This window comes from Prinia subflava, chromosome 3 (genome assembly GCF_021018805.1).
Source record: "Prinia subflava isolate CZ2003 ecotype Zambia chromosome 3, Cam_Psub_1.2, whole genome shotgun sequence".
Lineage (NCBI taxonomy): Eukaryota > Metazoa > Chordata > Aves > Passeriformes > Cisticolidae > Prinia > Prinia subflava.
This window is the reverse complement of record NC_086249.1, coordinates 87,556,871-87,573,141: the sequence shown is the minus strand read 5'-3', so window position 1 is coordinate 87,573,141 and position 16,271 is coordinate 87,556,871. Positions and strand designations below refer to the sequence as shown.

Below are 16,271 nucleotides of genomic sequence, written 5' to 3'. Positions count from 1 at the left end.
GAGCCCAGCCTACAGAAAAATAGAGACTTTTTAGTCTCTGTTCTTCTGGGGGGGACAAGATCCCTCTCATTCAAAGCCTTATCTCAAGTGTAAACCTGCCTCTATAAGGGAGTACAACTAAGTAAACAACCTGGACTCATTACTCCAGTTGCTGCTGGGTTACAGTATAGAAGGAAAAGGAGCCTATATCCAACATTACACATCAGTTATTAATGCAGACATGCTCATAAAGCTATGACACTGGATGCACAAGCCCAATGGTATCCAGTCTATGTAGTACCAAACAACTGCTCATTAATAACTGTTCTTGAAAGAGGAAACTCTACATCCCTGGTTCAAAGGAAACCCCTGCATGTCACAATCTGAGCTTCCAGAAGGCTTTGCCTCCTTACTGAAAGTTAAAACATCATCTAAAAACTTTGTATTAAAAACAGAATAGGTCAGGAGTTAACCCCCTATTTGTTTCTTTCCCATCCCCAGAATGAGAAAACACAGATTCAGGGTGAAAAGTTTTCAAGCTTTCATCAGGAACACACATATCGGTTTCACTTGAAAAGTTTCCCAAATGATTTTTTTCATTCATTTTAATAGCCAAAGTTGTGGGAAGTAACTTGCTCATCACCAAGAGCAGCACCACAGAAACAGCAGCATCTGCAATCAAGCCAGTTAATGAATGTGCCCATCCCTGTCTCTCCTCCACCTGACTGGCTGCCAAGGCAGATTTCATTCCCCTCCCAAGCCTCTCCCTTCTGTCCACAGGCATGTGGCTTTTCACCAAAAATATACCCAAAAAGAGGTTAAAAACCTGAATGCTCAATATGCCTGTCCCTTTGAGATCTTCTGGGAAACACACTTAGGATGCTTTTGCCTAGACTGACCTTCCTGCATTATTAAAATATATATTACCACATTTAATTTAGGAATGCTTCTCCAGCACAGACTGTTGTGTCCTAAGGCAGAAATTTCTAAATAATATACATATTTTTGAATTCACTTAAGTGATTTAAATTAAAGTAACAACCACAAGAGAGCGCTACCAGCAAAGGATTCAGTCGCAGGGAGAAATCAGACTTTAAGCTATTCAGAGTAATACAAAAATAAAGAGTGTGGTTAGGCAGTCTTATTTGCACATCTAAAAGGTAACCTCAGACATTTAATTGCTATAGCTGTGATCTTCAGAAGTCAGGAAATATTCTGGGTGTCTCCATTTCTGAAGGTGGAATTCGAGATAGAACAATGACTTGTTTCTCTTTGTTTCAAAGGGAGATTAGTCAGCAGTTTTTGGATTTTTTGCATCTTTAAAATGACCCACTCCAATATCTGAAATTAACAGCTTTTCTAATATTACTATTTTTTCCTGAATGTTTGTAGCTAAATGTTTGTTTGCGACTAAAACTCAATGCAGAGTTAAAACAACAAAACTGAGGCTTTGTTGTTGTTTATGATCTCTGTGCACTGAGTATCTGAATACCTTGTACTCCCCTCTTACTTATCTTTTCAAGAAAAGTGCCAACAAATTATAACAACAAAGTCAGCCTATTTTTCTGGAAGCAGCAAATGGAACTGCAGCACTTCTGTCCATGCAAAACAGAAGGAGTTCCTGTTTTTGCAATTTCAGCTTCTAGTATCTTATCATAAAAGGAAACGACTTCCAAAAAGTATCCCTAAAAAGAAGTGACCTAGAACTTAAAAACAATAAAATAAAAATATAAACACATGCTTAACTTATGGACTTCCAGGGGGAAGGAGAGGCTCTAAAAGAGAAAAGCAGTAATGAAAGCAATAATCAGATTTTCTTAGAATGGTGAATTGAACCAGTATTTTGACAGACAAGTTATTGACAGAATTCTGTTGTATAGATATGTATAGAAATCCCTAAAAGTTGAGCAAAGCAGCGTATTCTGCCTTCAATGCCCATTCTCACATGCCAAAATTCACACAATGGTCTACACAATCGCCTTTTGCCTTGCTGTCAACCATGGTGAGACCTCTAAGGCCTGCAGCACTGCTCTGTGCTTTCTCCTCCCATGGATCAGGCAACCAGTTGGTCTGACCTCCCATTTGACAGTCATCCTGCACCTGAAAATGGAGCAAACAGCAACACCACACTATAGCCAACACAGTCTCTTTTAAAGGAAGCCATGCTGGAAGGAGTGTGACCTTGTCACAGCACAGCAGCTCCTCTCCTATCCCATGCTCTAATAAATTGCATTTTACATAAAAAGAAACTAAAGAGACTTGCAAAATGCTCTGCTTCTGTCTGTGAAAATAATGCAAATAAATTATCAACCCTAGTGCCCTTGAAGACTTTGGTCATTAACTTAAAGAAATCAGGATATTACCATCACAGTGTGCTCAGGTTTTCCTTGTTCCTCAGCCCAACTCTACAGGCTTGAGCAGGATGGAACAGCAATTTCATTTATAAATAAGATATGCACTGTCAACAAAGAGGTATTAATTTGTATGAGGTATAACATCATAAATCTTCCTGCCTTCTGAATTCACAATAGACTACCATGATAAAGCTCTCATATTCTGTAACTGTTTTTCCTTGCTCTGCCTTGGGGAACTAAACAGACACATCTGGATGTCTGAGATAAAAGTGTTGCACTTGGGATTTATGGTATATTATATAAGCTACATAAATACTTTTCCTTCATCCTTATTTTTGCACATTCTGCTACCTTTTGATGGCTAGATAGCATTAAACTCCTGATGTCACCTTCTTACCTCAGTTTTTACCATGATTTATCAGAATTCCTCACAAGGATAATAAAACTTTTTTTTTTAATGAGTATTTATCATTAGGAAACATCTAAAATGCTTCACACGTTGAATAAATTTGTTCTGGCAGGTTTTATTTTCAAGTATCTTGGAAATTATCATGTCATAGTAAAGTGCTAAAGAAATTAACCTTTAAAGTAAATACAAAAGAAGCATTATTCACCAGTAACACTGAAGAAAAACACAGCCTCTGACAGGACTACTGCTAACAGCAGCAGCAGGAGTCAAATTGGGGGATTTTAGGCTGTCTTACCATGGCTGAGGTGAAGGAGCAGGAAGCAGAGCAGCTTTCAGACACATTCCCCCCTGCCATCTTTGCCCAGGATGGGCAGAGTGAGTGCCAGAGCAGCACACGGCTGCCTGCACCGGCCTGAAACACTGCCTTCAGCAAGAAGGAACTTGCCACATCCTTGGGGCACACAGCCACAGAAACCCTGGTGCTGCTTGTGGCTACAAACAACGGGTGTGTTTTGCCTCCCAGCCACTCACCACAATAAGCTTAACCTTCAATAGCCATCCCAAACGACTTGAGTTTCCTCAGAAACCACATTCCAAATACTGCTCTTTCTACACAGGTATGGTGTTTTCTCACACCAATTTCAGCTGTAATTTACCTCACCGTGTCCAGGGTGACCCAAAAACAGGAGTGGGGAAAGGGAATTCCTCTTGTCCCAGGGCATTTCAGGAGACAGCCCAGCCCTATTTTGTCTTGAGCTTAGTTAAAACACTATAGCCATATGATGATGCAAATTCTGAAGCCTCCACAAAGAACTGTGCCACAAGCTGGCATGGTTCAGGTTTTACCTGAGAAAGCTATTTTGCTCTGACATGACCTATGCCAGACCAGTTACTATCCCCCAGAGTGCTTTCTTCCCCATCAGATGCCAGCCCTGGCTCAGCTGCCCACCTGCTGGCAAGGCTGCTGCTCCATGAGCCAGATCAAAGAACTGAGCATGGTTTTGATTGCAACCCAGCAGAAATTTCCCCAAACTTCAGCTTTTGTCATTCTGTCCTTCCTCTGCACTCAGCGTGAAGCTGGACTAAAAGCACAAGGGCTGTATAACTCAGCAGTGTGGCAGCTGTGACTCTGTGCCAGACTTTGTTTTGCCAGGTGATCCAGTATTATGCAGATTCAGTAGAATCAACCATAAAATACCCTGGGTTTCTTGTGTAACAGATAAGATGCAAATTTCTTCAGTTATTCAGTAACTAAATCTGCAATACACTTGCATTCCTGACCTTCTTTGAAGTGGTCACATTTCTGAAGTTAAGGGTTGGATTGAGAAATTATTTTAAAACTTCTTTATAATCTTTTCAAATTGGAAGGTATCACATGTAGTTACTTGAGCAAGTAGAGCATAAAATCTCTACTCTCAATATGGTAGATACTTGATGCTGAAACGTGTAAGAAGTGCCAAGTTCTCCAACTTGTAAATCATTTAATCCTCATGATGTGAAATTTGTAACCTAAAATAAAATTTTCACAAGGAGAAAACTGCAACACACTGAAATAGGCATATTATTCCTTCTCTCCTGGAATTGGACATGTACATTTCATCATCCTTGATGAGTGTTAAAAAACCCAACAGCCTTAAGTGCTCCCATTGCTTAAAAGCAGTTCCAAAACATTATTTCAAAACATACAGAACATACATAGAAGTATGCCTTCATCATGCAAAGATAATCTCTGACATAAAAAGATTATTCATTTGGTCTTTAGTGGGTGGGTTTATAATTCTATTTCAGTCAGGAGTCTGAAGATATCTCCATTATTATCGAACACATTAAAAAATTATCTGTGTGTGTGTCTGCAAAAGTTTTATGTGAAATGAATAAGTCTTCAAATCCCCTAAATTTAGAAATCTCACCTCTTTTCCTCTCTCTCACCCAAGGGTCTACATATTAAGAGTTTCCAGCACCTACACTGAAATTCACAAATGGAAGGCAGTTTTCAGAATAACTCCAATGTACCACCTTGTAAAAAGCTATGGTTAGATCCTGTAAGCACTTGTATACTTTTTTTTATCTTCAGTCATGTGAGTGCTCTTACTAAATTGGATGAGACTACTCATGCTCAAAATTAACCATTTTGACAAGTGCATGCATGATTGAGGAAAAAAGCCCACTACAAACCTAGTCATGACTCACAGGTTGTTATCGTTTGATGGGTATCCCACTCCACAAAAAAGCCGTGTTGCCCTATTTTGGTAATTACTTCAAAAAACTGAATAGCACTGCCACAGTAGCCTTTGAATAAGCATATTCAAATTACAGACTATTCCTTTTACCTACATGGAAATGTCTAGTCTGTGGCCTTCCTAATAGCCGAAACATTGCCCTGACAGAATTGCTTTGGTAAAATGTTGTGACATCTGTTGTAATTTTGGCTTTCTGTTATTTAAGCTCTACAGGGCAGATTTTTTAGATTTGCAAAGAAATAAAACCATGAAGTTGTCATAAAATGAAAACATATCAGTCATGACTTATGTATTTGAGAGAAGCCTGACAGATGTACAAGACAAACATCCAAAATCATAAGACAACAACTTGCCCTTTGAAACCAGGGACAATACACCACGAACTGGAGGAACTAAAGCTTGTGATCACCTCAAGCATCCATCAGTGTGTCATTAACAGAATTAACCAAATCATGTTAATGCAACTCAGAAGCAGGTGAGGTGGGCAGAAAAATGAGAAATAAAAGTGCTTTTTAGATGTACATCACATCAAGAAGGCAGTTGACATGGCAAACATCCTGGGTGATATTGCTAGGGTTACAGTGTGAGTTCACACTGTTAATGTGTTGGATTAAGTGACTGTCATACAACCAGGGAAAATGGTCGTCATCAGGGCTTTTCTAAGGTATAATTTGCTGAAAATACAAGACAGAAGTGTGTGTTCCTCCTTTTGTCATGTCCGTTCCCTTTCCATCAGTAGCGCAGGATCACACAGTTGAAGGATGAGGAGCACAGTGGAGGCCCAGCCAGCCTTGTGTTTGCCCATGGAGAAGGTGGAAGGCAAAGCAGAGCAGGAGGGACGTCCACATGGGCTGGCCTACTCTGTGTGTCCCCACTGAGCATGTGAGGGTGGTTTATTTGGCAGATGCTCCATTAAACATTCCTCCATTGAAAGATCCTGCTGGGATTACTAGGCACTCCTTCAAGTACAGGACATCCAACCCGAGGTTTTCCTGAGCTGGGCCTGTAGGTGCTGTGCAGTTCGCATAATGTGCCATTGTGCTGGTTTTGCATTGATTGACATTTAGTGGGCAGGGAAGAAGCCACCCACAGAAATTATTTTCTAATAGAAGCTGTTAACAGCTTCCTCCATGCCTGACAAAACCATTCAATGACTAGTTTTGAATACTGGCACCTTGCTAAACCACTAGCAAGCTGAAAACACCTCAGTGAACACACATGTTAAAAACTGAACAAACCCTGGGAAAAGCGTTCTTCTTCCAGCCTGGGAGCAGGGAACCGGCGGGCCTGGCCCCCGCTTGTGGCTGGGCCTGGCCCCCGCTCCCCGCGGCCTGGCAGGGCAGGGCCCCACGGCTGCCGGGCAGGGGAAGGGGAGGCCAGCAGCTTGTGGCAGTGCTGCTGCTGGGATCCCAGCTGATTGATTGTCCCGCAGCACAGACTCTGAAGAGTCCTCCACTGCTAACAGCTCTGCACGCCGCTACCAAGTCCTCTTGCCCAGCGCTGTCCTGGTGCCATGAGAGATCACAGGGCTGAGACCGGGGTGGCTCTGCAGCCCGTGCAGGGAGTGGCCCCACGGCTGGGACAGAACACATCAGGGGCCAGAGACCCGGGCTCCTGAGATCCTGGCACAGATCCAGCATGGCCTGAAATCCATCCCTGCGACTGCTTCGGCCACCACCAGCAGAAACCATCATGACCTCTGCCGGCCTCGGGCAAGATATTAACTCTTCCATTGCATAGATGAAAAGTACAAAGCACTGATCCTTTCTCAAGTGAGAGAAAAGGACACAGTGAAGAGACATGAAGACACCAAGGTCAGTGAAGAAGGAGTTAAGTCTCAGATGGGAGGAGAATGAGGAGATGCCTTAGTGTTAGGCTGCAATTCTTTTGCAAGGCCATGGTGATGGACTGTTGATACACTAGAATACCCCTTTAATTCATGAAAACAGTATGGGGAGATGAAGTGTTCAAATTGCAGAATATGAGCAAAGGCATTTGTGCTGAAGGAAGTAAATGGTGAAGTAGCTGTGGTCTCATGAAGAGCTTGAACAGAGAGAGGAATATGAAAGTGATGAAGACCCTCTGCCCCAGGGAAGAAGAAAAATAGCTCTGTTCCTAGAGATGAAGATGATCTCAGACACAGATGAAGAGAACCTTTGCTTTTGAACAGCTCATCCTTAAAATAGTACCCCATAAGTTTGACATGGCCCATAAATGCAGCTGTGGGAAGGCTGCATGAGATGAGAGGGACTTCACTAATACAGATTTTCAGGCAGCTGCTATTAGTGAGAAACTGAAGCCACAAGAGGACTGTTTTCTCATGGAGAAGTCTCCATGACACAGCAAAAGAGATTCTTCTTCCTAAGAGAACTGACGAAAGACTATTTTAGAGGTGGTCAGCTGACGTAAGTCCTGAAGTTTTGTCTCTGTATGTTGTCAGTGGGAAAGAAAAGAAGATTGTGGGGGGGAGGAGAAGTGTTTTGAAAGTTCTATTCTGATTCTTACTAATTATTTTTCTTTTCCTTGTAGTTTTGTAATGAAGTGTTTTTTATACCCTTTAAAGATGTGAGCCTGCTTTGCTCTCCTATTAATTCTTATCTCACAACAGAAAGTGAGTAAGTAATTTGAGTGGGTGCTTACCCCACCACAGCCATGTTTGCGCCTATCTGGTTCCTGCCACCCCACTGTGAGCCATGGTAGCTCACTGGCAGCAGCAAAGGAGTAAAAGAGGTGCCCTAGCCTTGTCATGCCATGTAACATATCCTGGAACACATGGCTTACTCCCCTCTCCATCTCCAGACCTGGCTGGGAGCAGTGTATGTGTCCACACCTGGCACACATTTACACCTGGCCATCCTGCTCAGAGCAAAGGAGGGGGCCCACAGCAATAGACTAATCCACTTCTCAAGTGAATTTGCCAAGTGGGAGTTTAAAAGAGCCCAGCCCTTCCACCAACTGCAGTCCCACAGAAACATTCATGCCTTGAACTTGAAAGCTGTGTGCATCTCCTGAGAATACCCACTCCCAAAGATCTGCAGAAGCACATCCTGTTACACAGCTGTCAGTTCCCAGAAACACAGGTGCCAAGGGCTGTCACACCTGTCCGCTTCTTACAGCAGTGGTACATGTAAGCAGATGCAGCTCTGGAAAGCCCTACTACAGTTTCCTGCATATTTCCAAAATCCAGTTGAAAATACAGTAATTAAAAAAAAATTTAAAAAAATCAAAACATTCTTGGGCAGTTAAGGCCAAGGTCAATCTTTAAAAACGAGGGATTACAGCTACTGGACAACAAGAGAGATCACTGCTATTTGTTTTGCCATAACAAACCCCAGTTCCAGAAGAAACTAAATTTAACTGCAAGACAAAATAGATTTTGCTTGTAATCAACAGTGGTTCTCCACAAGTGCGTTTGGTTTATTGAGCAATGCTTAACCATAACCATGGACAAAATAGTATACTAATGTTTAGAAGTAGAAAAATACACATAATTTTGCAGATTGTTTCCTATACCATTTTGGTATCTGTGAAACTAGAAGTATCAAGGCCAAACACAGGTAAGAGACAGAATTCACAGTTCTCCATCTGTATCTCATAATTGTACAGAAAAAAAAATCCCTCAATTTTCCAAGTCATCTTATAAATTGATATTCTCAAGTGTCATGGAGTATTTCTGCAGCCACAAGGAGCCATGAAGTATACAGGTAGCTACTCCATGGGTCATAAATAGGCAAGACTAGATCTCCTTGTTAAGTTACACAAAACCCATTACAGAAAGGTCACTGTTGATGTTCAGCAGGTTTCTGTTCAGATTGTGACAAATTTCAGTGATCTCCCATCTGAACGTTGCAAATGACTGTCAAGATTTTTATTCACAGATTTCTGCTCAGGTCTCAGGTGTCTGAAACAGTACTGTACAATCTTGTACTTAAAAACTCTTTCTTCTGTGCTTTAATTAAGAGTTGTCTGTCTTCACGAAGTGCCATGCAAATAAAGATAACCCTAACTTTCCATGTCTAGGTGTTTATAGCACAAGTATCATGAAAGTCACTGCCCTTGTTAGGATTTTGCACAGTCATGTCAGCATTCATACTATGCTTCTGATGACAAGTGTGTTTGCTCCCACTCTCTTTCTCTCTCCTTTAACAGGGGACTTCCTCAATATTGCAAAAAGAGCTTGCACTTTGGGAACATGAAGGCACAACACCAAAATGCTACAGAAGCAAGCCCATGTGTGTACCCACATATGTACACAACGTGGCCAAATTCCCAAACTTCAGAGCTTGTTCTCAGGTGCTGGCAGTTCCTGCAGAGTTGGCCAAGTTAAACCAAGTCCAGCTTCTCATCACTAGGAGACCCTGCAGAAAAGAGGTTGCTCCTCCTTCATCCACTCATTTTGACTGCTGCTAACAGACTACTCAAGCAGCCAAGAGGACAGCCCTTGTAACTTCTTAGGGTGACTCCCAGAGGTGAAAATTTCACCCTGCCTTTAATAAATCACACATGTAAGCCTCACCTATGTGCCTATTTTTAACAGTTTAATGTGTCTCATGAATGCATAGTGAAAAATTACTCTTACTATGGATTTGTTTTGTTATGGATATATGCTTATGGCTAGCATGTGCAAAGGAATGAAGATGGTATGTAATAAGTAGAAAGGAATTTAAGTTAGAAATATATCCAAAATTATTAAAATACACAGAATATGGCAATCACCTCAACAACATTCAGTATTGACACTCAGATGAATTTCACTTGTATGTAGATATGCACAGCATTTCCAAACAAAAGAAACTCACATGTAATTCTTGTAAGAAATGTCCTAAATACAGTCTGCTTGCCAATTTCCTAGGAAAGGAATCTACTGAAGAAAGTACTCAGTACTACACTGAAGTACTAGCATGCAATTAAGATGCATTGTTTCTGCAAATTCACTTGAGAAAATTGCATGAAGCCTCTTGAGTCCTATTTTAATCCAGGACCAAAAGTACACTGCACTTGTTCTACCATCAATATATGTAAGCCACTTAAACATCACGTTTGTTGTTGAACCAGTTGCACAGTCCTGATTTGGTTTAGACCACAACTATGCAACATTTCCAGAAAATACACCAAAGTACGTATGTTGATAGCCAACACATTTATACTGAGCATTTGGTACTGCAGACAGTTTTATTAGAAACCAGTGTTATTTTTCTTGTGTGAATCAAGAACCATATTCTTTAAAAACAGCAGGTAAATATAATCTTTTGGAAGCCAGCTACCACTACAGAACAACATAAGCCTCTTAAGAAACTTTTGTCACAGACACAAAGTAATTCTTGTGAATAAAACATTACTCTTGCTAAAACATTTTCCCTTGGTATTCGCTGTAGGTACATTAAACTTCTAAACAGACAATACATAAAATTAGATCAACATAGGATCAGGCTATGGCTCTACCACTTTGAGAAGAATTTTCACAGGGACACAGTTCTCAGCAGTGAAAAATAAAATGTGATTTTCCTTGATTAATTATATCAACTGACATTACAGCAAGGAAAGTTCTCTACTTTCCAGAAGAATTTTGTTAAGAAGTAAATTTTCATAAATCAATAGATTTTTAAAAGTTTGCTTTTTACTTCTGGATCAGTATACAAATAGGTAAGACAAATGACCCCAAGGTAAAATGTTTTCCACATAAAATCTAGATCTTGGCTACGTGCATTAACTCTCACAGATAGCAAGAACAACATGATTAAAACAAAGAGTCTCTTTAAGCTTCTGGATTGAACTTCAAACCTTCTGTGTATTTTGGTCCTTCAGATTATTACACTGATACCCACAGAGAATAAAATGTTAAACCAATGCTACACAGAGACATCACAGTGCTAGACAAAGGCCACAGGGCAAGCAGACAAAAAGATGCTAAGATGACTTGCAAGATCAATACTTCATCTTATATGTAACTCAATGAAAGGGAATAGTGGGACTATTCCCCAGGGAACAGTAAGCATGGCTCTGAAGACTGAAATGCTAAAACAGCCATTTCAAGATTGCTGCAATTGATTAAAATGCAGACTACCTGTGAAAAGTGGTGGTCCTACCCAGCTGAAAACCTATTTACTCAAGTAATTTTGTAGTCAGATCAGTTCCCTGATCCAATTCAATCCAGACCTGCAGGAGTGCTGACACAAAGACTAAACAACTGGTTTGCTTAAAGACACTGCTTTAAAGTACTCATAAAAATGCAGCCTAAGATTTAGGGCAAACAAAACAAAACTAATACTGTTGTTCAAACCATAACTTCTGAAAGAAAGCACGCAACAAGGCTTTTACAAAAACCTGCATCATTTGAACTTCCAGCAGGAAAAGTTATTTCAGCACAGTGACAGCAGTGCATGAGAACAAGCTGGCCAAGAATAAAATAAGACTGGAAGTTAAAAGGTTTCTGACCATCAAAGCACTGATGTCCTAAGGCAGCTTTCCAAGAGACAGAACAAAGTTGAAAAATCAAGACAAAAGCCCAGCTAGTTTCATTCACTAAGTTTTATGAAAGCTTATCTAATACTATGCAGGCTTGTCAATGACCCAAAGGGTTATTGCCTCTTTTGGAAGCTATGGAAGTTCTCAATGAATTTCAGACAATAATGTTTTCTTAACAACAGCCACCGTTTCAGCCTCTTGGCTACAACAGCTAGCCTGGTTTTGAGCATTGCATACATGTTAATGAAGGAAAAAGGGGAGGGATGATAAAGAACTGATGAAAATCCATCAGTTTTGCACCAAAGTGCTCAAGGGCTTCTATAGCAATGGGCTCTGCCGCCTGCAGAGAACGGCCACAAATCCCCAGCAGCAAATCAGCACTTGAGTAGCTGTAGCAAAGTTCTCCAAAATCACATGCATGAAGTGAATCATAGAATCACCCAGGTTGGAAGAGACCTTTAAAAGATCCAGTCTAACTGTCCACCCAGCACTACCATGGTAACCCCTAAACCACTAAAACCTAACACCCAGCACCAGATCCAGGTGCCTCCAACACCTACAGGGATGGTGACTCCACCACCTCCCTGGGCAACCAATTCCAATGTCTAACCACCCTAATGGGGATTTTTTTTTCTAACATCTAATCTGATTTTCCCATCTTAAGGCCATTTCCTTTTGTCCTCTCACTGTTGTCACAGTAGAAGAGAATGGCCTCCACCTCACTGCAACTTTCTTTCAGATGGTAGTAGAGAGTGATGTGTTTATGAGTAAGAAGAATGACACAGCTGTGTCTCTCATGAGGGTGTTTCTGCACCAAAACCTTCTGCCATTTCCAAAGATAGGTCAGAATCCACAGATTCTGAAAAAATTACTTTCATAAAAATGAAAAGCACCAAGAGAGGGAACCTTTCTACTTGATCTGAAGCTTTTCCTGGTAATTAAGACTTGCTGTCTTGGCACATTCTTCAGTGTCTATAAAACTTCTCAACCCTGAAGTTCTCCCTCTCTCTGACAGGAACAACTGATGGAACCTGTGCTAACAAACGCTTTTACTGGAATAGCCAGCACAAGTTGGAACTGCTGAACATCAATATGATTTATGGCAGTTATTTTGCATTTGTTAGCTTAAATGCTACAAAATATTGGTGAGAGCTTCTGGAAGTAGCTCTTGTTGAGGATATAAACTATCAGCTGTGAAAGAGCTCCAGGTTCCCATAATTTCTTCTCTCAAAAATACCTTCTAAAACCAAAGGTGAAAAGTGCACTTTTGTACCTCTCTTACCTATCAGTGCTATCTCGAAAGACTGTCCTCATCTGAGACAGCCTCAAACAGTCATTATGTTTATGGACTGGATCATTGTATCTGTCAAGTTTAACTCTTGGCATTTGCTGTGTTGCATCAAAATTCTTTTTTCATTCTAATGAATTCTCACATGAAAGACTTGCTGGTATAATTTGATAAAAGTAATTAACTAGAATGTTCTGATACACCAGAGTAGGAAATCACCAACAAAGATCATGTTCATATTTCTTGGTTGGATTTTTTTCATAAATTACAAGATCTAGCCTACTTTAACATTGGTTCACTTCTGTCAAAAATATTTTATGAAAATTATTTTTAACTCAAGTTAGTTAAAAGTCACAAGTCAAAATGACAAAACGACAAGTTTTCATACCAAAAGTCTGTTCTGTTTTGATAAACTGCTTCACTTTTCCCATTCACTAATAACTAACTGAAAGTACTCTTTATGCAAGCCACTTATGAAATGCTTGAGACCTCAAATACTTTCAGAGTGGGAAAATGCTTTTCCAAAAGCTTCCCATGTATCCTGCTCCTCACAGCACAAGTGGCCTGCAGGGCGTATGCACTAAAGAGCAGTGCCTGTATCTGCACACCAAAGGCAGGGAAGCAGGGCTGACAGCCCGCTCTGGGCACTGCACTTCAGGGACAGAGGCTGTGTCCTGACTCATCCATCACAACACCACTCACAGAATATATTGCCTCGGGTTTTGCTCTGATCAATAGGCTGCCTCTGTCCACATCTTCTATAAAGGAGGAGTTTAACACCACATAATATGCACATAAATAACAATGAATGAGTCACGAACTTGCCAAATCTTGGCAAATTTAGTTGCACATAAATAACAATGAATGAAAGTCATGAACTCGCCAAAACTTTGCAAATTTAGTTGCTCAGTCACTTATAGGCTGGAATGCATTTGGTGTTCCAGCTAACGACCCCAGCTTACCTTTTCACTACAAGCTTCAGCGTCTTGTGTGAACCTTTCACCAGGCAGATTGCTTCTTGTCGGAAGCCAGACAGGCCCACATCATTGATGCCAACGATTTCATCCCCAGCCAATAACTTGTCCACAGCTGCAGCTTTGCTCCCATCTTCTATCTGGGGGGGGGAAAAAAAAGGTATGTAACAAACAGCAGAATTACATAGGTTACATAGTGCCACCTTTAAAATAAGCTAATGAGCTTTCAATACTGGCTTCAACAAAAATTAATACAATAACTAAGTGCTTAACATAATTAAGAAGGCACATTAAATATCACTATAAAGAAACAGTAATTATACAGAGACAATTAGAATAGGAAAGAAATTAAAGAGAGGAAACCTCCTGAGAAAGCTAGAAAGCTTGAGGGAAATTTGGGAATAAAAGAAGAACTTCTTCGCTCTGCATCCACTAGAACAAGTTGTGGAGTCTTCCTTCACTGGAGATATTCAAGAACCGTCTGGATGCAAATCTGTGCTCTGGGATGACCCTGCTTGAGCAGGGAGGTTGGACCAGATGATCCACTGTGGTCCCTTCCAACTTGCTCCATTCTGTGAAAAGCATCTGTCATCTTGACCTCTATTCAATACTGAACATGTAATCATACTTGCAAATAGAGCTTTGGGCAGGCATCTAAAAATCTGATTCTCTAGAGACGGCAGGCAATGATATTAACCATTTTGTCAATAACACTAACACACAGCCCACTCCAAAGATCTGGCATGCAACAAAATCCCAAAACACTGCTTAACAGGCTGGCCTAGAAAACAAAGGCATTTCATAGGAACATAACATTTAAAATATACCTGCAAATTTACCATCCATATAGCTAAAGAACAGCTCTGGCTTAAAATGACAGTGATACTATGGGAAATTCACTGGAAGATTATTTTGCTTTCACAGGCATCTCTTGAATGGATTTAATTTTTATACAACTGTTCATAACATGTGGCAAAAACACAAGATAAATTAAAGATTCAGGCTTTTGCAATTGTCACCCCAATTAAGTTAAAGAACCTCACATTATAAGTTAACTATTTTCAAAATTTAAAACAAATCTCAAAAATCTGATTGGACAGATTAACAAGTATCATCAGTTTGAACTGATTTCAAATGATGATTACAAGGATGTTATGAGGTTATGCAAGGAGAAAATTACAAGGCCTAAAGCCCAGCTAGAACTTAATCTGGCTACTGCTGTAAAAGAAAATAAAAATATTTTCATAAATACATAAGCAAGCAATGGAGGGCTAAGGAAAATCTTTATCCTTTACTGGATGTGTGGAGACCATCCCTCTAAAAGATGGTGTACTCAGATACACGGTTTAGTGGTGGATTGGGCTGAACTAGGTTAACAGCTAGATTTCATGATCCTTAAGCTATTTTCTAAACCAAACAAGTCTACGATTCTAAGTGTAGCTGTAGGTATTGAACACTTTGCAATTCAATCCCTTGGCTTTCTAGTTTCTTCCTATCTCCTTTGCTGTCAACACAGCCTCTAGCTTCTGAGTTGCTTGGCTTCATGATCCACGTATTTAATTTTATTGCTCCCTCACTCGCTCATAATCCATACCCCACATCTTCCTATACATTTGACACTTTATCTTCAAAGACTTTCATTTATGTCTTCATTATATAGTATCTCTGAGTCCAACATTATTAAATGCTAGTAAATTTACAAAGAGCAATTCCTTGTAATCACCCCAACTGCAGACAGCTTCATAAAGAACTACCATCTTCTGAGGCACCAAAGTCAATCAGCAATGAGATACATCCAGAGGAAAGTAACTTCATGAATTCTGAAGCTCACAGTACAGGTTTTAGAAAGAGTCCAGCAACAAAAATATAAATAAAACAACCTAATAAAAAAAGCAATATCTCTGGATGAAAGTACTTTAGGATGATCTCATAGAGCACTCAATCTCATTGCAGGCACATAAATGCTCTCTTTATGTAAGTTCATGATAGATGTTCTTAAAAATCTTCAGGCCTGTGAACCCAAGCCAAAAAGAATACTATGAAAAATGCTTAGTATTATATCCCATTCTAAAACACTTGTTATTATAATAGTAATGTTATTATAATATTATTATAATAGTAATCAAGAAACTATTTACAGAACTTCTTATCTTAAGAAAACCAAGATAATTAAAGACAGCAAGTTTTTACATCTCCATAAATCTAGTTTTCAAGTTATGACCTATCTTCTGACCTGCTCACATATCCTCTGAGCATCAAGAATTTACCAGAATACCAAATTATCACTGCAAATCTTCATTTAGGTTTGAAACAAGGGAGTAGCAGTGGAAATTGCTTAGATGTAAGTAAAGATTTCAGTTCAGAGATGTCAAGTGTAGAGCATCTGCCGTATAAGGGACACTGAAATCAGGCTGAGCAGAACAAGAGAACAGGCAGCCTGGGACACATATCTGTGGCCCAAGCAGGTTAGAAAAGTGGCACAAAAAACATTAAGGAAAGTCAGAGCTAAATCACTAGAATAGCTGGAGGAAGGTCAAGGCAGGGAGGGGGGTTGGGTGTTGG

General features: G+C 40.2%; 1 protein-coding gene across 1 annotated transcript in view; it reads right to left on the bottom strand.

The window, feature by feature from the left end:
* Positions 1-16,271, bottom strand: part of SHROOM2 (shroom family member 2) — a 118,863-nt gene that overhangs the window by 58,102 nt on the left and 44,490 nt on the right. The window contains exon 2 of the mRNA XM_063392816.1: positions 13,698-13,849. Coding sequence (XP_063248886.1) covers positions 13,698-13,849 — 152 coding nt within the window. The remainder of the gene's footprint in view (positions 1-13,697; positions 13,850-16,271) is intronic.